Source organism: Ailuropoda melanoleuca, chromosome 1 (assembly GCF_002007445.2).
Source record: "Ailuropoda melanoleuca isolate Jingjing chromosome 1, ASM200744v2, whole genome shotgun sequence".
Taxonomy (NCBI): Eukaryota; Metazoa; Chordata; class Mammalia; order Carnivora; family Ursidae; genus Ailuropoda; species Ailuropoda melanoleuca.
The window spans coordinates 52833756-52860845 of record NC_048218.1 but is presented as its reverse complement, the minus strand read 5'-3'; the positions used below and the strand labels follow the sequence as shown (position 1 = coordinate 52860845).

At 41.7% G+C, this 27090-nt stretch overlaps 1 protein-coding gene across 1 annotated transcript in view; it reads left to right on the top strand.

Annotated features, from left to right (window-relative positions):
- Positions 1–22704, top strand: part of MORC1 (MORC family CW-type zinc finger 1) — a 156077-nt gene extending 133373 nt beyond the window's left edge. Inside the window, exons 23-27 of the mRNA XM_034665385.1 lie at positions 2657–2824; positions 10850–10937; positions 12501–12554; positions 18957–19151; positions 22548–22704. Coding sequence (XP_034521276.1) covers positions 2657–2824; positions 10850–10937; positions 12501–12554; positions 18957–19151; positions 22548–22691 — 649 coding nt within the window. The 3' untranslated portion in view covers positions 22692–22704. The remainder of the gene's footprint in view (positions 1–2656; positions 2825–10849; positions 10938–12500; positions 12555–18956; positions 19152–22547) is intronic.
- The last annotated feature ends 4386 nt before the right edge of the window (positions 22705–27090 follow it).

Below are 27090 nucleotides of genomic sequence, written 5' to 3'. Positions count from 1 at the left end.
CCTGGAGCCCCCGCTTTGCTTCCCAGAGTTTCTGAATTGCTTTGCGTCTTGTTTTATCACATTTGAATGTCTGTCCACACTGCTTCCTCTGCCCTCTGCGAGCTGTACACCAGTCTATTACTCTTTCCTTCAAGTTCGGGTTCAAGTGTTCTCTCCTCTGGGGCTCCCAACTCTCGCAGGCAAACTCAGGGTTTCAGAGAGCCACTGTTGCAGTGATCAGAGCGGTCATAACTCGTTCAACTACAGTAATTATCTGTTAGAGGCGCCTGGGTGGCTCAGTCGGCTAAGTGTCTGCCTTTAGCTCAGGTCATGATCTCAGGGTCCCGGGATCGACCCACATTGGACTCTCCGCTCAGCAGTGAGTCCGCTTCTCCCTCACTAGAGCTCTGTGATCTCTTGCTTTCTCTCTCTCTCAAATAAATAAATAAAATCTTTAAAAAAGTAATTATCTGTTAAATATTCTGACACACGATGGTGGGCAACACCATTGTCAGGTCAAATGGAATTGTCCATCTGAATATCTGTCTTCCCATAAGGATGGGGCCGTATCTTTTCTTCTTCATAACTCCAGGTGTCTGAGAGGTCTTCCCATAGCACTCCATCCAAAATAGCCTGTCCCATTCCTGACCAGGCACATTATCAGATCTTAGCATCCTGCATGGTTTTGTTCAGAGCACTTATTACTATTTTAAAGTATCTTGTTGACTTGTCTCTTTCTCTTAATGTGTTACATTCTAGCTTGTTTATTTTCTGTCTTTTTCACTAGGAGCTCATTCATTCCACAAGAGCAGGGCTGTCTTGCTCACCTCTGTGTTATTAATGTCCAGAATAGCAGCTGGCTCAGAGTTGGTGTATTTGTTGATTGAATAAATGATGCAGATTTCCCCCCACTTTATAGACAGTGGTTTAACCTAGAGTTAGTTATTAAAGTTTGAACTAAAGTTTAAAATTCATCCAAAGACTAATAAAACACACTGTGTATGTGTGTGTGTATCATTGTTACTTCCAGGTTTGTATGAGGTTGTGTGTGTCTTTTTTTTAAATCATCTGAATTGTATCTACAACATGAAATGGTAGAGCTGTGTTCCAATTAAAACAGTCTTCATGGAAGAATCTTATCAAACTCATATTAATGAATGCTATTTACTGAGCACTTACTAAGCGTAGGGGTTGGGCTGAATCCTTTGTATGTCTTGTTTAATCCTCAGCACAGTTCTGTGAGGTTGGCACTATTAGTATTTGGCAGGAAGAGAAACAGGTTGAGAGAGGACTCTCTGTGCACAGGTGTAGTGCATTTTACCTTTTACCCCCAGTGCCAGCATGACTTTTCAGCATCCCAAAAAATGATTTAAAAAATTTTAGAGGACTACTTTAATGAAATTTCAGCACAAAGGAAGTTATAGTTAATAGGCTTCAGATATCATATAAGTATTCTTTTTTTTTTTTTAAAGATTTTATTTATTTATTCGACAGAGAGAGAGACAGCCAGCAAGAGAGGAAACACAAGCAGGGGGAGTGGGAGAGGAAGAAGCAGGCTCATAGCCGAGGAGCCTGATGTGGGGCTCGATCCCATAACGCTGGGATCACACCCTGAGCCAAAGGCAGACGCTTAACCGCTGTTCCACCCAGGCGCCCCTGTATAAGTATTCTTTAAGAGACAAGCATTAGTTATAATGTTCTTAACCTTAAATAAAATATCAGCTGAAGTTAGGAGAATTAGTACCCAAAAGCTGTTGACAGTAGAAACACATTCTATTTGATATAAACTCTTGTCTAATTTTTAAATGACCCACATGGTATAAACATATAAAACTCTGCAGAGCTGTGGTCTTAACATTAGCATGAAAGGATTATAAAAAAACCCCTCCTTATTTGACAAGCAAATCCCTGTGTGATCTGATCCCTACCTGCCTTCACAGCTTTGTCTCCCAAATTGCATGTTCCCCAGCCCTCTTGAACTTTTTTGTTCCCACAATGCTGAAAGCTTTGGGTCTCACTAACATACTACACTATTCTGGGCATCCTCATCGTGAGTTATTCTCCATGCTGCAGCCAATTATCCTTTTAAAACATACAGCAGATCCTCTTGCTTCCATGCAAGAAACCCTTCAGTGGTAGTGCATGCTCTGCTTAGAATAAACTCAGTTCCCGTCCCCTGGCCATGGGTGCCAGCCCTCCCCCACCCCCTTCCTGTGCACCCCACCCTAGCTGCCCTGCTTCATTTCTACCCAGGATCATTACACCTCACCTGGAACATCTTTTTCCTTTAGTTTTTGACTAAATAGTTCTTCCAACTGACTTTGCCCCTTTGTGTTTTGTTTCTGTATGTACCTTCCCCCAGGCTAACATAGAAATTTGGTTTAAAAGCCTCTTTCAGCAAATGAGACAAATGGTATGTGACTACTGTTGTTAAGAACACATTACCGCCAATTCTGCTTAATTGTGGCTCCCCCAAAACCTTGACAGAAGATTTGTCGGGAATAAATAGTAATTTTTCTAGTTGAGAGTTGATTTTCTCTAACTTCCTAAATGACAGTTTTTAGAATGACATTTATGGCCTTGCTCTCATTTGTTGTGTATTAACATTTCATTTGTCATCTATTAATGTTTCTGAATTCATTGGTACCTAATGTGATTCCTGCCTTGAAATTATAAGCCTCGGCTTGTTTCGGCACCGTGCACCGACGGGAGATCTAAGTCCAAGTTCTGGACACGACGCCAGCTTTTCCGTGAGTGGTGGTTGTCACGTTGGTGCCTTACTGACAAAGTCTTCTCAAAGCACATCTGTCAAGGAAACTGTAAGAAAACTGGCGTCTAACTTAAGGTAAAGATACTTGCTAACATATTTCCATATGCTTTGTTGAACTCTCTAAGCAGTGACGACTCCTGATCTTCCCCCCCCCCATGGAGTGGTACAGTCATCAAGAAGATTCAGTAGAGTGACTTTATGACTTGTCCCCTAACTACACTGCTTCAGATACCCCACAGGTTAAATGTCTCTTGAAAAAGAACTGTAGTTGCTAACTGTCATCACGTGGTCCGTCACTGTGGTGGATGTTAGCTCTCTCCTGGATGTTATGAAGGATTCTTACTGAATTTCTTCCTCCCTCCCTCCGTTCCTTCCTCTTTCCTTTTCTGTTTAGTTGGTTTTTGCCTGACGAGGATCCTCATGACATTTGTAACGTCCTTCTGAAAAGTCTCCGTCTGCAGCTTTAGATACGAAACTTATCAAGGGAAATTGAGTTTTCCTTTTTGGTTCAGGGTAGAATGTTAACATTTGTGGGCAGGGTAAACGAGGAATTTAAATGTCTGGATCTCAGCTCTCGAAGGATGTAGGTAGAGATGGGATAAAGTCCAGGATTCAGAATTTTTCCAAATAGGGACTGATGATAGGAGGCTTTACAAACAAGTCAAAGAGGTTAGCATACGGAAGAGTACTCTAAAATAGCTAACATAGGGAGAGGGAGGGGGCAGGAGCAGGAACACCACGAAATTAGTGGAGCCAGTTGGTTTGGTTAGGGTTCATAGCCTGAGAGTGGCCTGCATTGTAAAGTAAGAGGCTTTCGGCCAAGGAGAACACACCACATGCCCTAGCTGGAATAATATTTTCCATGAGGACAGTGACTTTGACTTTCTGATCAGTGAGTGACTGCAGAAACTTCCTAAAGAAGAGAACTGGCAAAGAATGGAATTAGAGAGTTGGCAAAGAGAAAGGTAGAGGTGTGGCATAAACATTGGGAGCCACGACTTCTGCTCAGGCCCAGGCTTCGGTCTTGTGTGTGAAAGGAGACTGCAAACTACTGCAACACGTGAGCTCAGTTCTGCGGTTGTCCTGGGCTTTATGGAAATTTCTGCGGCAACACAGGGCTGTCGGGTTCTGTATACATGAGCATGAAGGTCCCACCTGTCCCTTAGGAACACATTCCTAGCATCTGACCTGCTCTGGGAGAAAGGAGGAGGCTCCCTTGGTTATACGTAGGTGGATCTGCTTGGCCGTTGCCTCAAGGCACATTTTTACTAATGGTTCTAGGGATCCAGGGACAAGTTGCTGACCAAGAAATGAAGCCAGCGTGCTACATTTCTGAACACTTAAGTTTTGATCACTAAATCTGTCCTGGCATCTGCGTTGGCAAGCCTTCACTAGCCTGGGAATGGGATGGAAGCAGGCCGACCTCAGTGTTGTACAGATGTTTTGAGGTTGAAAAAGGCCACTTATCCAGTGATCTGGTTGGATAGTCAGTTTCATACTGTCATGGTCTACAGTATAGTCCCTCAAGAATGGGATGTTCCACCAGTTCTGTCAGTATTTGTCCAGATGTATTATGTAAGCTCCTCAGTTTTGAAGTTGGGTAGCCATAAATTTGAATCCTGGTGTGTTCCTCACTAGTTCCAAGATTCAGGCATGTCAACTGAGCGCTAAGACAGGGTAGTATGCAATAAATTATATATACGAGTGTGCCTGTAAATATCAATAAATGTGTGCGCATGACTAAAAATGTATGGAGATGACCACATGTCTGACGATTGGCGTAATGCTTCTTGATAATAATAGCTATCATTTTTGAGCTGTTATTATATTTTTAGCTCACCCAAGTATCTTGTTTATATTAGCTCCTTACTCCCACAAAGTTAAGAGGTTGATATTATTCTTGAGGAAACTGAAGCTTAGAGAAACTAACACACTTGAAGTCACAATTACACAGCTACTAGGACAGGGCTTGGTTTAAGCCGAGGATCCCTGATTTGTTGTCACGTGCTCTTAACCACTGTATACACACACAGACACAGGTGCATATACATATGCGTATATACAGAAATGTATATATATGTGTGTGTGTGTGTATATGTATATATATATATGTTTGTATTTGTGTACACACACACACACACCCTTTGCTGCTGTGCACACTGAGACCTGGAGAGCCCTGTCTGGTTGTGTTGCAGCGGAGTTTGGGTGGACCGCTGTGTATCATCATTCTCCTTGTTTTTTCCTTGGCTCGTCTTTGTTCTGCATTTAAGTGTATCATTACTATTAATTGTAATGTTACATGTGATCAAAAAGGGGATAATGTGATTGAGTGCACTAAGACTTTTAAAGTACATTCACTTCTGTAATTAGGCATCACTAGAAAATTAAAATTTCCCGGAAACCATCTCCCTAATGAACATGTAAAATCTTTGGTGCTTGAAAGCATCACACTATTATCAACTGAACACTGTGAAAGCCAAATGTATTAATAAATCAGCTCTTTTCGGTACTAGCTTGAATTTTTTTATGGTAATTGTTTTACAAAAATATTAAGTGGAAAAAGAATTGTACAGAACACAAAGCTTAGCTGGAACAAAATGAGCTCCTCATTTATCAGTCTTCTCTTTTGCCTTTAACAGCATGTAGTAGGTTTTCTCACATTTCACTGATGAAAACAGATTTCTTACCTTCTTTGTTATTCTTACCCCCTGTACTGCGCTATTCTGTATGTGGTCTACGTTATTCCTTGTGTTAACTAGACTTCACACGTCTCAGGGTGTGAGGATTGTGGCTGATTGTGCAGATCGTGGAGGGTACCATGTGCTTTACATTGACCATCGCTCACCAGATTTGCCTTGCTTGTCACACGATAGAGTCGTTAGAGCCCTTTCCCTCCACTTAGTTCACTCTGGACGTGACCGCAGCCTTATCCCTTTCCACACTGCCCAAGTGGAGTCCGGCCACTTCTGTTTATTTCATGTTAATGGAATAAATTAATAAAAATAGTAGTTTTCATTATTCATTTTCATTACCAGATTATGCTCGGTTTAGTGTTTTCTGACTTATATTACTTTTTGTTTTATGCGTATTGGTTTATTTAATCCCCAAATACAGTAACATCTTTGAAAGCAGATTGGATTTTCCACACTGTGTCTAGTATATATTAGTAGGTATTCAAAGAATACTTTTTTCTTTTTTTTTTTCAGTAGCCTCCATGCCCAGCATGGAGCCCCATGCAGGGCTCAAGCTCATGACCCTGAGATAAGACAGGAGCTGAGATCAAGAGTCAGACGCTTCGCTGACTGAGCCACCCCGGCACCCCTCAACGAATACATTTAATGAAGTTGAGAGCGATTAATGTGTAGTGCAGTGACTAGTACTGGGGGATGTAGAGGTATTTTCAGATTATGGGGTATGACTGAGTTGGGTAAGTCAGAGGCGGGTGAGCTAAACTAAGATCCAGGCTGTTAAATTGTATCAGTTGGTCCTATGTTGGAGTAGTATTAAATCTCAAGTCGCTCTCAATAGTAGTGATGATAATTATACATATTTATTATACCCTTTTTGTGTGCCAGGCACTGTCCTAAGGACTTTGTCTATGTTGACTCTCTTAAACCTTTCAATAGCCCTGTAAATAGACTTTTATTATCCCCATTTTATGGATGAGAAACTTGAGGTTCGTAGAGGTTGAGTCATTTGCCCAGCATTACCTAACTTTTGGGTGGTAGAGCTGGAATTTGAATCCGGGCAGTCTCATAGTCCTTGCTTTCAACTGCTAAGCCTAGAAAGCCTTGTTTCAGTTCATTGTTATGGATATAAACTTCATAATAAGGCAGACTTCATTTATTTCAACTCCATCAAAGCCCAAACATACTTTGTGTTAGCTTAAATTTTAAAAGTATCCAAAGAAAGTTCTAAAAAGGAGGTCCCTTATTACAGGTGGCTCCTCGTTAACTGAAGCAAGAGAAAACCCCACAAGTAAGTGCGCGAGCAGTTGGGGTCTGTCAAAAAACGTGATCTGATTCCTGGTTTTGCGAAATGAATCTATGCCATTTCTGTTCATCCCCATCTTTCTCTTTCCCTGGGCTGGAGAAGAGAGTTTCAGCCTACCTCAAGGAAGAGGCTTGCTCTTTTTCTCAGCCAAGACCAAGCCTATTAACTCGGCTACTTTTAAAAAACAGCAGCTAGGGGGGCGCCTGGGTGGCTCAGTCGTTAAGCGTCTGCCTTCGGCTCAGGGCGTGATCCTGGCGTTATGGGATCGAGTCCCACATCAGTCTCCTCGGCTATGAGCCTGCTTCTTCCTCTCCCACTCCCCCTGCTTGTGTTCCCTCTCTCGCTGGCTGTCTGTCTCTCTGTTGAATAAATAAATAAAATCTTTAAAAAAAAAAAAAACAGCAGCTAGATGAGCAGGTACTTCCGTGTTTCCCTGCTCCTGTCTAGAGGGAATGGAGCTGTGTTAGTGCAAGAGAGAGATTTTTCCTAAGAAAAAACTGCTCCCTTGAGAAGGGAATAAGACTGGGAAGTGAGTAAGGGAGTAAGACCGGGAGTAAGACTGGGGGAGGGGGGCGCCTGCTTAAGCATCTGCCCTGGGCTCATGATCCTGCATCAGGTTCCCCTGCTCAGTGCTCTGCTTCTCCCTCTGATACTACGCCCTTTTATGCTTTCTCTCTCTCTCTCTCTCTCTCACATAAATAAATAAATAAAATCTTAAAAAAAAAAAGGACTGGGGAGTGAAAAGGAAATGACCCTTAGCTGCAGCCTTTCAAAGCTTGGCCATCGCGGATGTAAACCGCGCCGACTAGGGGTTGTGGCTCACCTGGTTGAACTCTTGAAAAACTTCCAGATCAGACTTGCAGATTGGGATATGGAATTTATAGGAATTCAGCCGAGATGGGCATCCTAGCCAGGACCGCCTATGATCCTGGATGCAAGTAAGAGCTCTGCAAGATCTTTGGGCTTATTTCTTTCTTAGTCTGGAGAAGAGAGACAATGTCAAACAAAGGCACTGCCCTGATTTTATTCTCAAGTCTGAGGGTGGAGCTGTGAGTTGATACTCCAAGGGAAGAAGGGCTGTTCCTGAGAGATAAGAGTCCTGTTGAAAAGGCGGCACTTGATTCATGAGCCCTCCACATGCACAGTGTCCATCTGACTCGGTGGCTACCGGTGAACAGAAAGCACTTGATTCCTGCGGTTTGGTGCTGAGCGCCTCCTGGCTCATCTTCAGGCAGCACCTTCCCTGGACTGGAGGATCACTGTGTCCTGAGGGAAAGCTGAGGTTTCTGAGTGCAGAGAGGTTTGATACACCCTCGGGAACAGAAGAAGATGCCAGCAAGGGATACCAGGGAACAAAGGGACTCAAGACAATACATGAAGGAATTTTCTAAGAGTTCTTAAGTACATTCAGACCCTGCTTCTGAGATTTCTGGTGTCTTACAGTTACCTAACAGCATCTAACAGTTTTCTGAATTAATCTTTCAGGGAAAGGAAGAGTTCTGTGTGTTTGTGCTTGGAGACCGCAGGAACTATATAATTTGCCCTGTCTTGTCTGTCTTATGGGACAGAATCCCTGAGGGAAAAGCTAATTAGCAGCAGCTCTAGGGAGGAGAGAGTCAAAGGCAGAAAGCAGAGACCCTGGTGGGAGAGAGACAAAGGAGAGTGCAGGGCACCTGCTAGGGCCTGCGGTGGGGGTGAGGGCATGGGGGGGTGGTCCTTAATCATCAGGAAATCAGAGAGGCTTAAAATAAGAATGACTTCTCAGCCAGAGTTTCCATAAAGATTACATGAAGTTACGTATATCAAGCATATAGTAGCATTTAGCACATTTCTAGCACTTTATAAGGAGTGGTTGAATGTGACCAGGGGGTTCACTATTGCCAGAAAATACTTGTCCCCAGTATGTAGAGCAGTGGCCTGGAAAGATGCTTTATGTACCCCCACCCTCCTGCCCCACAGCTGGCTAACTCCTCCTTTTCCTCTTCCTCCTTCTCCAGGGCTCCCCATGATGGTGAGGGCCCCTCATCTCCATGCCCATGGCACTGCATTCCCATTTTCATCCAAGATTTATCACTCTGTCCTGGAAAGAGCTTGCTTCCCTGTCTGCATTCCCCACGAGGCTGAATTCTGTAAAATAAGAATGTGTGGGCTCCTAGCATGGGGGCAGATGCCAGGCCTTGGCAGGGGCCACTGGGTAAAAGCTCTGTGGTAGTGGGGTTCAGGGAATATCTGGGGGACTATTGAGCTTGAGTGTATTGAGGAAATATAGCATGGCAAAAGCTGTAAAACTTTATTGTATAAAGTTGTGTTTTATTTTAAAATGGTATCTTTGGAAATACTTGTATGTGTGAGAAATTTAGATGATAGATGATGTTTGGTGTAAATTCTGATGCAGAGCTTTCAGAGGATGAGAATAATTCAGAACTAAACCAGAACTTTTTTTTTCCCTCAGCCTGCCCCTTCACCCTCTCCCAGGCCCAACCCAGTGCTACCACCACCTAAAATTTGCTTCTCTGGAAGCACCTCCTCAGAAGATTGCTGATTTGCTCTAAATCTAAACCCAAAAGCATTTATACCAACCATGACAAGGACTGTTGCTCAGGAGAGGCTCAAACTGTGTGTTGGGGGAAGGGAGGCTAGATGTAGAGAGAGAGAGAGAGGGCTGGTTTGTGTAAAAGACCTCCCCGCTCCTGCCCCACCAAACCAGCCCTAGCGGTGACCACAGGTCCCCTTTCCTCAGGACTCCACTTGTAGCTTTTTCTCTATTCCCCATCTGATTTCTGCTCATCTCAAATACCCAGAACCCACTGACCTTCTTACTAGCTGGGCAAATAATTCTGAGTTCGTGTGTGTGTTATATTTGATGTTGTGCAGTGCTGAGGATTTTTAACGTTTGGATTGAATTTCCTTAAAACTATAAATGAATATTAAAACATAATATTTAAAAAAAACTAGGAATGTAAATTATGTAAGAAACAGCTATTTTATCTTTTGTGTGCCGTATTATTTTACAGTTGAAAAGTTTTGTAAATCCCTTGGCTAATATACTTGAGGTTCTTAGAAGCCTTCAACACAAAAACACTCTATACACTTTTAAGGTAGAGTAGCTATAAATTTCTAGATTTCATATTCCCCCAGGAATGAAATATGTATCATCTGGGTGACTAATCCTAGAAAAGCTGTCACACTACAGGGGTGAGGCGCTCCTGCCTCTTGGCAAAATGAAGCACCTGTCAGAACAGTGGCCAATCACTTTCGGAAGAGCAGGGTCCATGTATGATTTCTAAGAGGAGCCGCAGAGCCTCCCCGGATGAAAGGAATTACTCTGGAGAGTTAAGGTCTTTGGGTTTGTGAGGAGACAATGGCTCCCCTCCAGGAATTTTGCAAGGCTAAGTTTTCTGCAAGGAGAACGCTCAGGTAGGTGCAGCACTTTCCTGGGCTGCTGGATTATAGATGGGCGTTGGGAGCCTGCTTTCTGCCTGCCTGCCTTCCCTCCTTCCTTCCTTCCTTCCTTTCTCTCACTCTCTTTCTCTCTCTCACTCACTCGCTCTTCCTTCCCTTCCCCTTCCTTCCCTACCTCTTCCCTACCTCTTCCCTCCCCCCTTCCCTCCCTCCCTCCCTCCCTCCCTCCCTCCCTTCCTTCCTTCCTTCCTTCCTTCCTTCTCTTTCTCTTTTTTCCCTTCTTTTTTAAATAAACTTTTAATTTTAAGATAAGTGTAGGTTCACAAGACGTTATAAGAAATCATATAGAGAGATCCCCTGTACTCTTTACCTACTTTTTCCCAGTGGTGACGCTATCGCAGGCTGTTGGCAGTGACACAGTCCAGATACAGAACAGCAGTATCACGGTGAGGAGTCCTCCTGTTGCCTTTTTATAGCCACGCCCACTTCCCTTCCCCCAGTCTATGCTTTTGGGGAAGAGTTTGATGGCCCCTTCCCCCAGTCTATGCTTTTGGGGAAGAGTTTGATGGCCGTGAGTGGTAAAAACAGTTTGGTGGGTGTGAATGTTCGTCTTTGCCAGGATGTGTAGCCCCCAGCAGTTCCGACAGGTGAGTGCTGCACCCCATTCCCGGTATATCACCATCTCCGCTGTGCTCATATTCCTAGGGAGATTCTTCTGTACTTTCTTCCTGAGTATCAGCTATCGTCCGATTTTGGCTACACATCTGTGGAGGAACTTGCAGTAAGTTTTGAGGTAAGCTGGCTTGATTAGAGCTTTGAGGGAATGACAGGAGAGCCTGAACTTAATTGAAGACACACTGTAAAGTGTTACCGGGAAGAGGACCTAGGATGGTTAAAGTGAATGAAGATGGGAATCTTTATACCAAATGGATGACTCAGAATGAAAACTGCATTTAAAACCAGTATGGCCAAGGTTCAGATAAACTTTGGGAGATCTTACAGACTGAGAACAGAAAGTCGTAGAGATGAAAAGAAACAGGACATGGTCCCTGACTTCCCTTCATGACACCAAAACTAGAGTTTCTATTGCTTGGGTACATTTTCTCAGCTACCCTTTATGAGGGGCTGAGGTGAGGACTGGGTGGGTCAGCCATGTCAGGTGCCCAGAGCACTAGTCTTATTAAAATCACTAACACATCACAGGGAAGGATGAAGAAAATTCTATTTATCAAATCTCCTTTCAGGGACAGTACCATATATGATTAGAAGGAAAACTTTGTTCAGCTACCTGGGCTCACAATGGGTTGTCCCCAGGCCGCTAAGTCACTGCAGGCTGTGGTGAAGCTCAGTGAGCTATGCGGGCCTGAGGCTGCCAGAAGCTGCTCCCTGGAGCCCAGAAGAACTGTGGGGTACAGGAGGGTGGGAGGGTGCTTTCTCTGCCTATATGCTCACGACTGCTTGTGGGAAGGTTGGATGTACATGGAAAGGCTAGTCGTGAAAAGAGCACCAAATAAGTACCTGACAGAGGTGCCTTGTGCCTTAATCTGATCCTGGGGAGAAACCCTTAATTTTCTAATGTATAATTATTGTTTCTGCTCCTTCACCTTCTACCCTCACCTCACCCCCCACTGCCCAACCAGGGTTCCAGCTCTGTTACTTCACTGGGACTGTCTTGTGAGGGCACCACTGACCACTAAGGCTGACAAATGCAGTGGTCACTTCTTATCTTACCTGAACTCGGAGAGACCAACTCAGTTGACCACTTTTTCCTTCCTGAACCACTTTCTTTGTGTCGCTTCCATGACAACACACTTCCCATTTTCTTGCTTTTCTTCCTCCTGTCTTTTCTGCTGGTAACTCAATTCCTTCCCTGTTCGGTTTCCAAATGTTGGCACGTCTGAAGGCCCATTCCTGGGCCATTTTCCCCTCTCTGTTTCTAGGTGACCTCTGTGAATCTGTGACTTTAAATACTCTCCCATATGCCAGTGACTCCCCAGCCTGTTTCTGTGGTGTTCCCATTCCAGCGATCCAGGCTCCAACTACCTTCTTGACATCCTCTTGAATAATCTTTGTCATTTTCTTTTCCTTCACCTTTCTTTCTTTCTGCCATTGTTTAACCATGTTGTTTTTGAATTATGTAAATCGCCTTAATCTTTTTTTGGAATAAGGTGAGGTATACTTTAGTTAATTTAATTAGACCCAGGCTTAAAAATGATCCACAGTACCAGTGTTGGCCTGTTCTAGGCTTTGATGGTTTGGTTTTTTTTATACTAGATCCTTGCATGTTACAGCTCTGTTGTAGACAGCTCATTCTCTAAAAGTTAATATCCTGTTCTATTATCATTTACAAAAACAGCTGGAGCAATGCCCAGAGCAGAGAAACAAAAAGCTGAGAATGTTCCTCAACCAGGTAAGCTTTTTTTTCCTTTTTTTATAAATGTAGTCATTTATATTCTAAATGATCCCATACACCAAAGGAGAAATAATATACATTTCCAAATGTTAGCTTTGGAAGGAAATCAAATTTGCATTCTCTTATCAAGACTAAGATTAATGTGTAGCATATCAGATGTCACAAAGCAACATCTTTTTGAATTTTAAAATGCAAATATTTCCACGGCAGAAAGCTTACGAAACGCTGGGAGTCAGACTATATTTTGAAAAGAATATGATGTTCGGTATCTTTAAGAAAGAGATTATTAAGTCCTTGAGACACTGGACTACACCAGAAATATTTGCAGATTAAAGTTTTTAATTATTTTGGACAATTTGATATCTCTGGGGGGTTTTTTTTTTTTTTTTTTTTTTTTTAGTATCCTGTCGACAGTTTTTTAAGTTTATGATTTTTCCATTGTCAAAGTAGTTATAAAAACAATGAATACTACTGAAAGTACTTATGCTTACAGCCATCTTCTGAAACACTGTCTTACTAACGTGCAAACCTATCAAGACTAGGAGGTGCGCGGCAACCCCTGGACTCATGAGAAGCAGAAATAGAAGCAAAGGCACTGCTTCATCTCTTTTGTAGGGAATGGAATCGATTTGGATATTCTTGTTTCATAAGTGAAATAGAATTACGAAGTAAGTTCCCAAAGACATATGATAGCAGGCAAACTTGAAATGAAAATGAGAACCTAAACCAGACTCCTTCCTAGAACAGCTGCATCACAAAGTATTTGAAGTGTAGGATGTGCCTAAATTTCACATCCTTGTCGATATATTTGCCTCTGATGTTTCTGAATGAAGTGCCTACTGGACTGCGATAAACAGCTGGACATGGAGGTTTCCCGTCATTGTTCAGCTGAAGAGCGAGTTTATTCCCTGAATAATGTCTGTTGAAAAGGAGTCACTGAACATTTTCAGCCTGAAGACGTGCTTGTCCGCATTTCCTAACTAGATGACAGGACAAGTTTTAATTCAATATATTTTTGATCCTATTTCTAGCACTATATTATTTTCGTCCATGAATGTCAAGCAGGGGTTGATCAAGAGCCAGTAGATGTAGGCACTAAACTAGGCCTTTTGTATAAGCTGGTAGCTCACTTAACCCTCACAACACTGGCAGGTAGAGGCCACTATCTTTATGTTTGTAATGAGGGACTAGAGAGTCAGCAAGTAATAGTCCAGCGTCATGATGCAAGTAAGTAACAGATTCAGGCTTGGAACCCAGATGTGTCCCACTCCAAGCTCGTTCTCTGCATCACTGTCCTCCATCTTCTTATCCAGACTGTCCTCCTTTATCACGTGACAGGGTCTCCATGTGTTACTTGCAGTATGTATACCACAGCTTCTCAGCCTTTTGGTGTAAAAGAATTATTGTTTACTTACTAGAGGCCTTGACGTTGCATGATGAGACTCATATGGGGGCTACTGACAGTGGAATGGGGGGGGGCGTGTGGCAGGCAGGTTGTTTGGTATCTCACCAGGAATTGTCCCAACTGGAAGTGTGTGGGAGCCAGCTTCAACAGTTACCAGTAAGGCTCCTGGATCTTCCCACAGATCTTCATTTACTGGTTAGGAAACTCTGACTTAAATACTTAACAATATGAAACTTAGAAATTTGCTAATAATTAGGATGTCACACATCTTAGTTTATCCAGGCTTATGTGTGTCCTTCATGTCTGTTTCCAAATGACATTTTTCTGGTATCGTTATGATCAGTAATGGAGCCAGGTTGTTGTTGGGTTTAGGAGACCAGACTAAATAAGGTAAGTATTTACACGAGGTGAACAGTGTTGGCAGAAATGATGAGTAGAATCCTCATAATGTTTAGGGCAAGTGAGATTCAAAGAATCAAAGCAAGATAAACAGTCAAGAGACCATGACTTCCTGTTGAAACAGAGATGTTGCAAGCAAAATACAAAACAATTGTGATCATGACTTCCCCAACATGATACTGCTTGGTCATGAGGACTTTATTATCGATTGGTAGTTTTAAGTGGATGGTTATAAAAACTATTAAAATCATTCTTTGAAATCCATGTAGAGGACAGATCTATGCTAACTTGATTTATTCTGCACACTTTTAATAAAGACGGCTACATTAAAGCACAGAGGACCCTTGATAAGTCACAGATGTCTTTGGTCACCTTGCCTTGGTTTCCATAACTATTAGTAGTAGTAGCTGATTTATGATCACATAGGTGGTCCTATACGACTTGGCCTGAACTACCATCTTTTATTCTTTCCTCTCACAAACCATCTGCTCCATCTGAGATGGAATTACTACAGCCTACTAGACTGGCCTGTCTCTGAGCCTTTCCCCATGCTGTCCCCCAGAACACTCTTGTCTACTCTCCTAGTCTGCAGGTGGCCTCCTGAAATCGTGCCCACCTGATGTTGGGTCTGGTCAATGCCACCTTCCACTTCAAGCCTTCCTTAATCTATCCATGTGAGCTTAATCTTGACTTTCTATGTTCTAAGAGAACCTCAAAACTTTTTTAGCATTAATTAAATTTTCTGCCTTGTATTGTAGTTGTTTCCTGTATTTTATTTTCTCCTTAACTAGATTATAGGATCCTTGAAGTTAGCAATTCTCTCTTATAAAACTCTGTATCCTGCTAGCATTCAATCAGTACCTTGAATGCATCTCGACCTTACCATCTGTACATTGAATCAAGGTTGATTGTCTCCGCTATAGTGCCAGCCCACATAAACATCACATGTCACGTACCTATAAGGAGAGTACGAAATCTAAGGATCTTGTAGGCCAGCCTTCCTTTGTGCTAACTTGTTAGGATTCTGGAGCTCCAGAGCTGCTAGAACTCTGACTTTTTACATTCAAGGCAGAAAATTAAAATCTCAGTTGAATATCCTTTCTTTCAAATCCTAATTCTGTTCTGAATTAATGGAATTTGGAAAGAATTCCATTTTTGATCTGCCTCAAATACCTCTACAAGAGTAGGTTTAACCAGCAGAACTAAGCCTCTCATCTTGTTACAGTTCTCTACTCCTCTTAATTAAAACGTTAATACAACCAGAAGTCCTTTTACATCGAGCTTTGAAAGTTCTCAAAATTGCTCCCTTTTATAGAAACTCCCTGAAAATGTTAGCCTGAGAAAGGCAGAAGAATAATTCAGGAAACTGGCTGGTAGTGTTTGAAGGAAATATAGTTGGCTTGGTTACAAAACCGTGAACTTTGAGAGACTAAGTATGACCTTGAATGTAGTGTGCTATATAAACATTGCTAATGTCATACTATATGAACAGTGTTGTCTTCTGAACTTTTCATGTGAAGTGATTCTAGGTACACAGGAAATCACAAAATGGTAGAGAGATCTCATGTACCTTTCCATTTTTCCCAATGCTTATGTCTTATGTAATTATATAATTATAGTAGAATATCAAAACCACAATAATTGAAGTTGGTGAAATATGTGTCTCATTTTATCCATATGTGTGGGTTTGTGTAACCACCACCAAAACCAGGATCCAGAGCTCCCATTACCACAGACATCTCCTGGTTCTCTCCTTTATAGCCACACCGCACACACACAGGCACCCCAACTCTAGGCAACTGCTAATCTATTCTCCGTCTCTATCATTTTATCATTTCAGTCATGCTATAGAAATGGACTCATATAGTATGTGTCACTTTCTGATTGGCTGTATTCACTTAGCCTAACGCCCTTCACATCCATTCAAATGTTATCAGTAGTATCAAATGTTATCAATATTGCTGATAAGCAATATTGTTGTTTTTCTGACTAATGTTTTTCAGATTTCTTTTTAATTTTACTCGTTTTGTTTGTTTTCTTACTACTGTTGCTTTTATCAAAAAGTGTTTCCTGGCTCTTGTTCAGATGGTAAAAGCTGTGAAATTCTGGAGCTCTGAATACTAAGAACTCTGTATGACTTGTGACGTCTGAGCTATCTATGACCCTGTTCTACTTTTTCTGGCTGAGTTGAATTATTTACCCAACTCCACCTTCTGGCCATGGGGGATGGCACTGCCTGGCGTTGACTAAAGCCTCCCTAAGGAGTCATCAACGTCTTGTGGGTTGAATTGAGGTTGTTCGAAAGTGGATTTCCCTCCAAGATCTCAGAACATAGTCTGGATTTCAGGGCAGGATCGGCCTTTGTGCTTAAAATCCCCTTCCTGTGAATGCTGCACATCTGTTCTCCTAACTCCCCACCATTCCATGCCAATGATGCAGCAGGCATGGGAAATACAGGGGTGAACAAAACCAGTTGTTGTTTTTTTTACATTGAGTTCACATTCTAGAGAAAAGACAGATAACAGAGCATAATGTAACATCACGTAATGGTAGATACTGAACACGTAAATAAACATAAAATAATTGTGCAGGGCCTGGGGATAGACCATGATGATGTGTAGGGAAGGGACAGCCTATTTCAGATATGGTGACAAGGGGGGGGGTACCTGAGCCATGTTTCAGCACAGACCTGAGACAAGCAGTGAGCCTCGTGGAGGTTGGGCTTGAAGTCACTGAACGGAAGAAGCAGCAAGAGCAGAGGGCCTGAGGCAGGAATGAGCTTGGTGTTTTCCTGGAAGAATGAGGCCCGAGACTAGGAAATAAGGTAAGAACAGGCAGAGGCAGGCCAAGGAGTTCAGCATCGCATTAATTCTTGGTGCCCCCACTCAAGTGTCCAGGCAGTTTGAGACTCTAAAAATCTAAGATTTCTTTACATGGCAATCCACAAATCTCACAATTAAGTCTCACTTTTAATGGAATACATTGTGTATGTGTGTGTGTGAACACACACAAATAGGCGAGTGTTTGCCACTGGAGTGGTATTTGGGTCCCTGCTCCCAAATACTCCTCTTAATTAATAGTACATGAAAAGCATAAATAGGGGCACCTGGATGGCTCAGTCGGTCAAGCAGCAGCCTCAGCTAGGTCCTGACCTCAGAGTCCTGGGATAGAGAGTCCCGCAGGGGCCAGGCTCAGCAGGGAGTCTGCTTCTCCCTGTCACTCTGCTCCTCCCCCTGCTTATGCATGCACTCTCTCTCTCTCAAGTAAATAAATAAATAAAAATCTTGTTTTAAAAAAAGAAAAGCATAAATAATTGGAGGGTAAGTTACTGATATTAATCCATGTCAAGTACTTTAAGTACCTTAATGATCTTTAACGGGGAATCCATACCCTCCTCTCAACTGAATGCTACCTGTGCCTTACCTGGGGCACCATGCACCTTCTCCCATAAGACACAATATTTGCATACTTGTATTATCTCATTCTATAGACTGGCAGTCTCTTGAGGCCAAAGACTGGATCTTACATATCTTTGTATCACCTGTAACAAAATTCAGTGCCTTGAATTTAGGAGGTGGTTAGTGAATGTTAAACAGAATTCAGTATATTGAGGGGTTTTTGTTTGTTTGCTTAAAGGATTCTATAGAAAGAGGAGAAATAGGTGCTTAAAGGGGCTGATGTGGACAGTGTCTGGGAGGGGCCTGCAGGTATTAGTGAGTGTGGTGGAGGACGTGGCAGGGGAAGAGAAGACCCAGAAGACAAACGAAACCACCTTATAGTTTTCCTCTCAGCGCAGTCATATCAGAACACAGAAATCTCCTTATTGCAGAAACCTTCAAATGTGTATCAAAACAGGATTTGCTCTGTATTTCTTTTCTTAGAATATCCCCCACCCTCTCCAAATGTTGACACAATCAGTTCTTGTCATTTTGAAATTGGAGCATTTGGCCTCTCCATTCCCTTCTCTACTCTGTCAGCGCCTCAGCCACAACATGAACCTTTGGGTAACAACCAAGACTCTTGAATTAACGCAGGTCATGTGTGTACGTTAACGACCATACTCTTTGTGTCAGGACGAGGAATGTGAAGGGTGTGACAGAAAAGGAATTCCTCTGACTGTAGCTTCTGTGCTACAGACATGAGTTCTAAATAACACGCCGTCATCTGCCAGCAGAGCCTTGCATGGCCGGCCATTCTGTCGTTGCCCGTGAGTTCCGGTGCTGTGGAGAGGGGGTCACGGGCACTACCAGCTGCCCACTTTGTGCCTTGCATACTCTTGTATCACTGGTGGGCAGACAGATTCAACCATGACTGGATGCTTTTTCCATTTCAAAGCAAGGGTCTCCAAGCTCCCCTTGGTGTGCCTCTCCCATCCTCATAGTTACTGGAGTATTGGACGTTTTTCCTTGTCTCTCTTTGTCTTCCATCAGCAAATTCCTTAAGGGTGTCTCAAATTTCGACCACCTATAGTACACAGGGGTAGAGTTGACGCTTGGTACATCCGTGTAGAATTGGAATATGAGATCTCTTTCTGATATTGGGGGGAAAGTAATACTTGAAAAATACACTAAAACTGTTTTTAAAAACATTCCCAGATCCAGAATGTTTACATGGCCCAATATGAAAGAGAACTAAAGAGAAAAATGCAGTCCATTATCTATGATGCAAATCGAAGAGGAGTGGTTAATGAAATATCTCTGGGACAATGTGAAAAAAAAAGAAAAATGACTGAAGATAAACTGAATAATCTTCGGGTAAAACTGAGAGCACTGTTGCAGAAACTCAAGCTGGTAAGTAATAAAATTTGGAGTAGTAGTAATATACTCTGTGGAAAGAGCACTGAGCTAGCTTCCTCTCCTGCCATTGTCATCCCCTTACGGGCTTTGGACAGGTCACTTAACCCAGCCCTTACTCTCCCTATAAGGATATTGAAATCGCATGAGAGACTATGGACTATGAGAAACAAACTGAGGGTCTCAGAGGGGAGGGGGGTGGGGGAATGGGATAGACTGGTGATGGGTAGTAAGGAGGGCACGTATTGCATGGTGCACTGGGTGTTATACGCAACTAATGAATCATTGAACTTTACATCAGAAACCAAGGATGTACTGTATGGCGACTAACATAATAAAAAAACATTAAAATAAAAAAAATAATAAAGGCAGGGAATACATCCTAAATGTATTATGTTCCACCTGAAATTAGTGCTTTTTCACTCCCAGTGTAAAAAAATAATTTCCGTTTACTCATCTGCCAAAAAAAAAATATTGAAATCGTAAGTAAATGAACTCTGAAAGTATGTATGAGAATATTTTTAAAAGGTCTGTTATTTTTCTCTCTTACAAAATATCAGAACCTTTGCTTGTGCTGTTGGTACAGTTTGATCAACCCTGTCTGCTCAATAGTGCATTTCCAGTAGGAATTTTTTTCTAATTTTATCAGACAACAAAATATTTTAATTTTTATCTCCATACATAATTAAAAATGGACTCTTCTAATCTTTGAGAAGAGGTTAGTGAGGTCAGGAAACATTGTGTAAGTGTGCTGTTCCTCTTGTTTGGATAGACGAATGCATAAAGAACAGGGCTCCTGTGATGGATTGAGCTAACAAGGAGAGGTCCATCTTCTTTCTACAGCACATAGAAATGCTGGATGGAATACATAAAATATTAAAATATGTATAGCCATAGTTGAAAAGTCTTTCCATAGATGCTAAAATAAATTGAGAAATCCAACAGCGAGCCTAGGAAGCATGTGGCATTTTGTTCTCAGACATAGACCCTGAGTCTGAGACAGGAGACAGGGCCTTCCTGGGCCCTGCAAGGTGAGAGGGCAGGAGCTGAGCGCCCCACGGAGAACCCTGACTGAGTGGAGGGTTACCTTGCCCAGGAAGAGGGATCGGGAGAGACCAGGAAACACAAACACATCGGGATAGTGCGTGATTAGCGTGGGCTTTGAAGCCAGGCCACCGGGGTTCCAGTTAGCTGTGAACATTTCAAGGTGAATCCATTCCTCCTTCACAAAATAGACATCTTTTGGTTTCTTTGCATTACATTATTATTAAATTACATTATTAAATACATTATTATTTTACATTATTAAATATATTATTAAATACAAATGAAACTCAGAAAATATCTCTGCTGAATTTAAGTATACAGCCAAAAAAGACACCCCCTTCCCCCTGCCTTGGGTGGTGTAGGCTACAGTTCTTGCAGTTCTTGTGGATGTAAAGGGTGGCAAATGTTTTTATGTGTGAAAGGTCTGACACGGGGCCTGGCACCATGCCATGGTACAGTTTCAGTGATGGTTGTTTTACTAACAAAAACTTGAGAGACCAAAGAAATTCTGCATCATAAATATCAAATACTACTCTCTATCGAAAAACTTCATAAAAATTATTGGTTTTCATTAGAGCAAATCTGTGTGTGGCTAAGAGAAAAACATGAAAGAATAAAGATTTACTCTTCCTTCTGTGCCAAACCCCTGGGTTCCCGCACAGTAGCCAGAGGAATTCCACTAATTTGCTTTATTCAGGAAGTTTGGTAAGGAGGCGAAGGGGCTTTAGCCCACAGAGTATATGAAATGCTTTGTCTGGTATCATTGGAGAGGCACTCAAAGGACTCCTTGCCCAAATAGATTTACTCTCATCCTTGACTTGAAATTTCTATTCCCACTGCCTCTGATGGCCAGAGCAAATGCACTGGTGTAGAGCAGAGATGAGAGCCGAGCTAGACCCAAAGCAGATGGACCGAGCAGGCACACGAAGAGGCTGGGGACAGAACCAGCCTGGAGTCCTAGAAGGAAGTCTGGTGTGCCAGGCAGAGAGCAGAGCCAAAGGATTAGACTCGGCCAAACAGATGGAGAGCCGTCGGTGTCGGAAGGGGTCACACAGGGCATTCCTCAGGGCCAGTGACTATTTGAAAAGCTAGGTGAACATGACTGTCATGTGAGCTTGTCTGGGACACGGTACAGTCCAGCCTTGTCTGAGGCCTAGGGCAGAGGGAGCCAAGCAGACGCACAGTTAACGGAACCAAATGAGCGATGGAGAAGCTAGGATGATGGTGCCACTAATCGGGAACCGTCATAAACTGGAATTGTTTCTGGGAGGTCCTTTCTAAAAATTCTCTTCTCCATCATTCCAAGTTGGAGAGCAGGTTGAGCCCATGGCTGGGCTTGAGAGAGGGAGATTGAAGTCCGTAAAGAGGGAGTGTTTGTCCAGCTGTTCATGGATTAAGCGGCCCAGGGAAGGAGAGTGTGAAATTGCCCAGACAGAGAATCGGGGGAAAAGAGAGAAAAGGAGACAGATGAAGGCAGCAAGCCAAGGGCTCCAGGAAAAGATGCTTGCAGAGGCAAGAGCAGCGGCAGAGAAGGCAAAATCTGCCCACTTGTCTGTTTCGCCTCTAAGGCTAAAGATTCATGATCTTTTATTTATTTTAAAGATTTTACTTATTTATTTGAGAGAAAATGAGCAGGAGCGGGGGGCATTGCAGAAGGAGAGAGAGAGGAGACTCCCCACTGAGCAGGGAGCCCAAATAGGGCTCCATCCCAGGACCGCAAGATCATGACCAGAGCTGGAAGCAGCCATTGAACCAACTGAGCCACCCAGGTGCTCCAGATTCACGAACTTTTAAAATGGAAGATGAGGAACACCTGGGTGGCCCAGTCGGTTAGGCGCATGCTTTCAGCTCAGGTCGCGATCCCAGGGGTCCCGGGATCGAGTTCCGCATCAGGCTCCCTTCTCAGCCCGAGCCTGCTTCTCCTTCTGCCCCTCCCCTCCGACTGCTTGTGTGTGCTCTCTCTCTCTGACAAATAAATAAATAAAATCTTTAAAAGAATAAAAAAATAAAAGTTAAAAAAAATGGGGATATGAGAGCCTATAACAGAGAAGGACGAGGTGGAGGCGGGGTGGCTTTAGGAATATGACAAGTAATTAAATAGAAGGAAAGCCAGTTGAACTAACCTTCACTGAGGAAGAAAAAAAAAATGATCCAAGTTCCTAACCGCTGGTGAGCATAAAGTGAGATTAAATGCGAAAACATTTTAAACGATGAAAGGCATTATTCCAGGGCAAGGTGGGTTTTGCTGCTACAGGAACTGTAGGGAAGACTGTTCAAGGCCCCCCAGATTACAGGGTGCAGCCTGCTGCATCTTGGCCTGCTCTGATTGTTGATTCTCTCTCCCAGGGTAGCCCAGCAGGAGACCTGGAGCAGATTGACAGGTATTTAGAAGCTTTGCTTAAAGAAGATAATCCCTTTTTTCGGAATGCTTTAAATAAAGTGGCTACAGATGCTGGACGTCGTCTCCCTTTAGAAAAAAACAGAAAGTAGTTCTCAAAATTAAAAGTCAGAGAAGGTATTCCCTTTTAAAAATGCTAATACGACAAAGGAAGATTCTTTTCAAAACACATTTCCCCTTGTACTCGTTATTGTAAGGTTTGTCCTGTTTAATCCTAAGAAAATTGCTTTAGCAATAGAGACTGATTTACAGTTTACACATCCTCAGTCCTGTTCCCTCACTCTTCTGTTATTTCAGAAACTGTTCCTAGAGTCTGCCAATTCCCACGTGAGCTACTAAGAAACATGGAAATGTCAGGCTTAAATTCTGTTTACACTTAAAAGACTGTAAAAACTAGAAAACAGTGGTTTTCAAAATCGGTGTACAAAGGACTACAGAATTGCCTCCTCTTAAAACTTGTGTTAAAACAAAGACCATATGCCCTTTCTCCACGACAGCCGATACTCAGTAAAGCAGAATATAGAGATCCTCAAAGACTGTAAGGCATAATTTATGTGATAGCTCTGTCGTTGAGTTGTAGTAAAAGTACACATCTTCTCAGTATCATGTGAACACGTATTAATACATATGTAAGAATTGTCTTTATGTTTTCCTTGTAACTATTTTTTGTTTAGAAATGTCTGCAATTTTGGACAAAAGCAATAAAGCATTTAATGTTTGTGGAATTGTATAATTTTTAATTTTATGTACATACACACAACACAAAATTCAGACCATGTGAGATGGCATATGTCTTTAGACGCTTAATTACTTCTCTCCAGAGGCGTGCTTTTACCAGTTACTCATAAATCCATCCAAAAACAATGAGTGTACATAAAACCATAGACGTCATTATACAGGTGTAAATACGAACATAATGGCATCCAAAAGATTCTGTTGCTTTTTACAGTTAATATACCTTCAAGATCATTCCATATCAGGCTCTGTACATGGAGAGAGTCTCTCATTATCTTTCCCGGCTCCTTATTATTCTATTCTGTGGATATACTAGAATTTATTTAATTATTCTCTTATCCATGGTCCCTTAGATTTTTAACCATTCTTTTGGGTTTATATGCGCAGATCTCTGTAAATATGTTTATTTCACACATGTGTAGTTATATGTTAAATCTCAGAAGATGAATTGCCGGGTCAGAGGGCATGTACATTTTATTATAAATAGATAGTGCCCAGTAGTACTACATAAAAATTTTATTAATATACATTCCCGCAGCAACATATGAGTGCCTGTTTCCTCACACCTTCACCTACCCAGTGAATTATCAAGCTTTTCTTTATCTTGCAGACCCAAGTAGGTGAAAAGTGGTGTATCCTTGTAGCTGTAATGTATATTTCCTATGCTATGTGTAAGATTGAGCATCTTTTCATGTTTAAAATTCATTTGAATTTTTAAATTTGGCTTTTTTCCCATTTTTCTATTTGGTGGTAAGTAAATTTTTAAAGATTTTATTTATTTGAGAGAGCAAGCGAGAGAGTAAAAGAGCACGAGGTGGGGGGGTGGTGCAGAGGGAGAGGGAGGAACAGACTCCCAGCTGGGCAGGGAACTCAACTCGGGACCCGAACCCAGGACCCTGGAATTATGACCTGAGCCGAAGGCAGATGTCTAACCAACTGAGCCACCCAGGTGAGCTGGTGGTAAGTATTTTCTTACTGATTTATAGGAACTATTTTTATATTAAGGAAATTATCTTTGTTATATGTGTTACAACTATTTTTTCCTAATTTTTTTTTGAAAAAAAATTTATGGTGTTTTGAGCCATATGGGATTAAATAATTGGGGGGATTTATTTTCTTTTCTTTATACCTCCTGGTTTTGAGTCATATTTAGAGAGGACATTCTAATGCTAAAAGTATAAAGAAATTTTACTTTGTTATAATGATTTCAATCATTATATTGTCAAATCTTTGCTTCATCTAGAATTTATTTTTGTGAAGGGAGTAAGCTAAAAATCTGTTTGTGCTTCCAGATAGATAACAGTGTTGTCCCATAACTATTCATCGAATAACCAGTCTCTTCCCCACTGAGCTGCAGGGCCACTTTTACAACATGTTAAACCCTGATTTGCTTTGGGGCCAAGTTCTAAAAAAAAAAAAAAAAAAAATTCTATTACTTTTCATTGATTGTTCCAACTTTTCTCATGTTGGTCCCATGTTGTTTTGGTAGGAGTAGTCAATAATTTTTATATTTTCAGAATTTTCTTTTGTATCTTTGCATGTTTAATTCTTATCCACACCTAGAATTAGCATTTTTAGTCAACACCTACCCTTCAAACTTTATTTGCATTTTGTTCCCTGTGTGGTAGTGTAATAGATTAAGGTAGAATTGCCTTTTTTAATATCAAGTCTTTTATATCAAGTGCCTTTTTTATATCAAGAGCAAAATATGGCTTTCTGTATGTTCAGGTCTTTCTGGGTGCCCTGTATGTATTAGCACTTAAAATTTTTCTTCGAAAACATCCAGCACATTCTAGTTAAATTTACTGTAATTTAGATATATTCTTTGACCTTTTAGAAATGAAGTCTTTTTTCCATTGTCTTATAGCAGGTTAATGTTTTATATAGCAGGATTCCTGAGTTTGGGATATCAATATTGTATCCAATATAATAATCCTTATACTATTTGTAACAGTTTTAAATCTTTTTCTGTATCAGCAAGTAATCATTATGCAGATTTTTAAAAAAGCATTGTCTACATGAAGAAACACAGTTTCTGGAGCTCTGGTCCTTGTATTCTTGATTAATCCAAAAATCTTCCTTCCACAAAGGATTTCCTTGGCCCCTTGAAAACTTTCATTACCTTTCTCTTCCATCATTACCAGCCATTCTTTTCTTAATCTAAAAATTGGTGATTAATAAATGTTAATGGTAATAAGAAGTCAGTGCCTCTGAGCATCCTTCTGGCAGACACTTAGAAAGAGTCTGCACGGGGACTCCCCAGAGAATGATCTTTGAGGATCCTTACAGGATATTCCTCGTATTTCCTATCAGAACTGAGTCCTCATTAGCTCATCTTCTTTCTTTGTCCTCCACAGAAGGAATCTCATCTACTCTAATTGTTTCAAGTAATACTTCCAAATGAATGAGTTCCACATTTCTATAACCTTATTGAATACCTGTTAGTTAACTGTAATTATGGATTTCAAAATCTTTCTGTTTAAAGTCTACATTAGTATGTTTGAAACAAAATTAATCCTATATACCCTAACCACTGCCACCTCGTGTCAAGGCACTTCATTTGGGCCCCAAGGGCTCCAGTTCTTGGGGAACCTGGGATTTGAAGTAGGTAATGAGTTAGGACTAAGGAACAAGGACTAAGGCAGAAACCAGACTTAGGAACTGAGTCAGTACGAGGATTGGGGGAAAATGGAGTAAGGTTAGGAGAGGAGAACCATGCTTGGGACCAGATGACCCCAGGTTGAAATAATGGAATTCTGTTACTCCTATGTGTGGTTGGCCTCAAGATGGCTTGAGGACCACACAGGGAAAATTCATTTCCATTTCTGGACCATGGATATAGTTCTGAGGCTTATTCAGTCAGTTTTCAACTCCTTTGTAATTGGGACTTGACTCAGACAAGATGAGCTTGGGATGCGGAGTGAAACAAAACTAGCAGGCAGAGGTAGAAGCAGACTTGAGAGACAGAAAAGACAGGAACAGCAGAAAAAAAAAAAAATGCCTGAAGACACAGCTTAATATGTCCCTGTATCTGCAAACTGCACTTTTCTGCCTAGCGCACTACAATGTTTTTACTACTGCTTGTACGGTTCTTTCTACCCATTTCCCTCAAATGTATAATTTTTCTGTGGTTTAATATTTTTATTTATTTATTATTATTTTTTAATGATTTTTTAATTATGTTAGTCACCATACAGTACATCCCCGGATTCCAGTGTAAAGTTCAATGCTTCATTAGTTGCGTGTAACACCCAGTGCACCATGCAATACGTGCCCTCCTTACTACCCATCACCAGACTATCCCATTCCCCCACCCCCCTCTCCTCTGAAGTCTTCAGTTTGTTTCTCATAGTCCATAGTCTCTCATGTTTCATTCCCCCTTCTGATTACCCCCCTTTTCTTTATCCCTTTCTTCCCCTACCGATCCTCCTAGTTCTTATGTTCCATAGATGAGAGAAATCATATGATAATTGTCTTTCTCTGCTTGACTTATTTCACTTAGCATTATCTCCTCCAGTGCCGTCCATGTTGCAGCAAATGTTGAGAATTCGTTCTTTCTGATAGCTGAGTAATATTCCATTGTATATATGGACCACAGCTTCTTAATCCAGTCATCTGTTGAAGGGCATCTCGGCTCCTTCCATGATTTGGCTATTGTGGACAATGCAGCTATGAACATTGGGGTGCATATGGCCCTTCTCTTTACTACGTCTGTATCTTTGGGGTAAACACCCAGTAGTGCAATGGCTGGGTCAT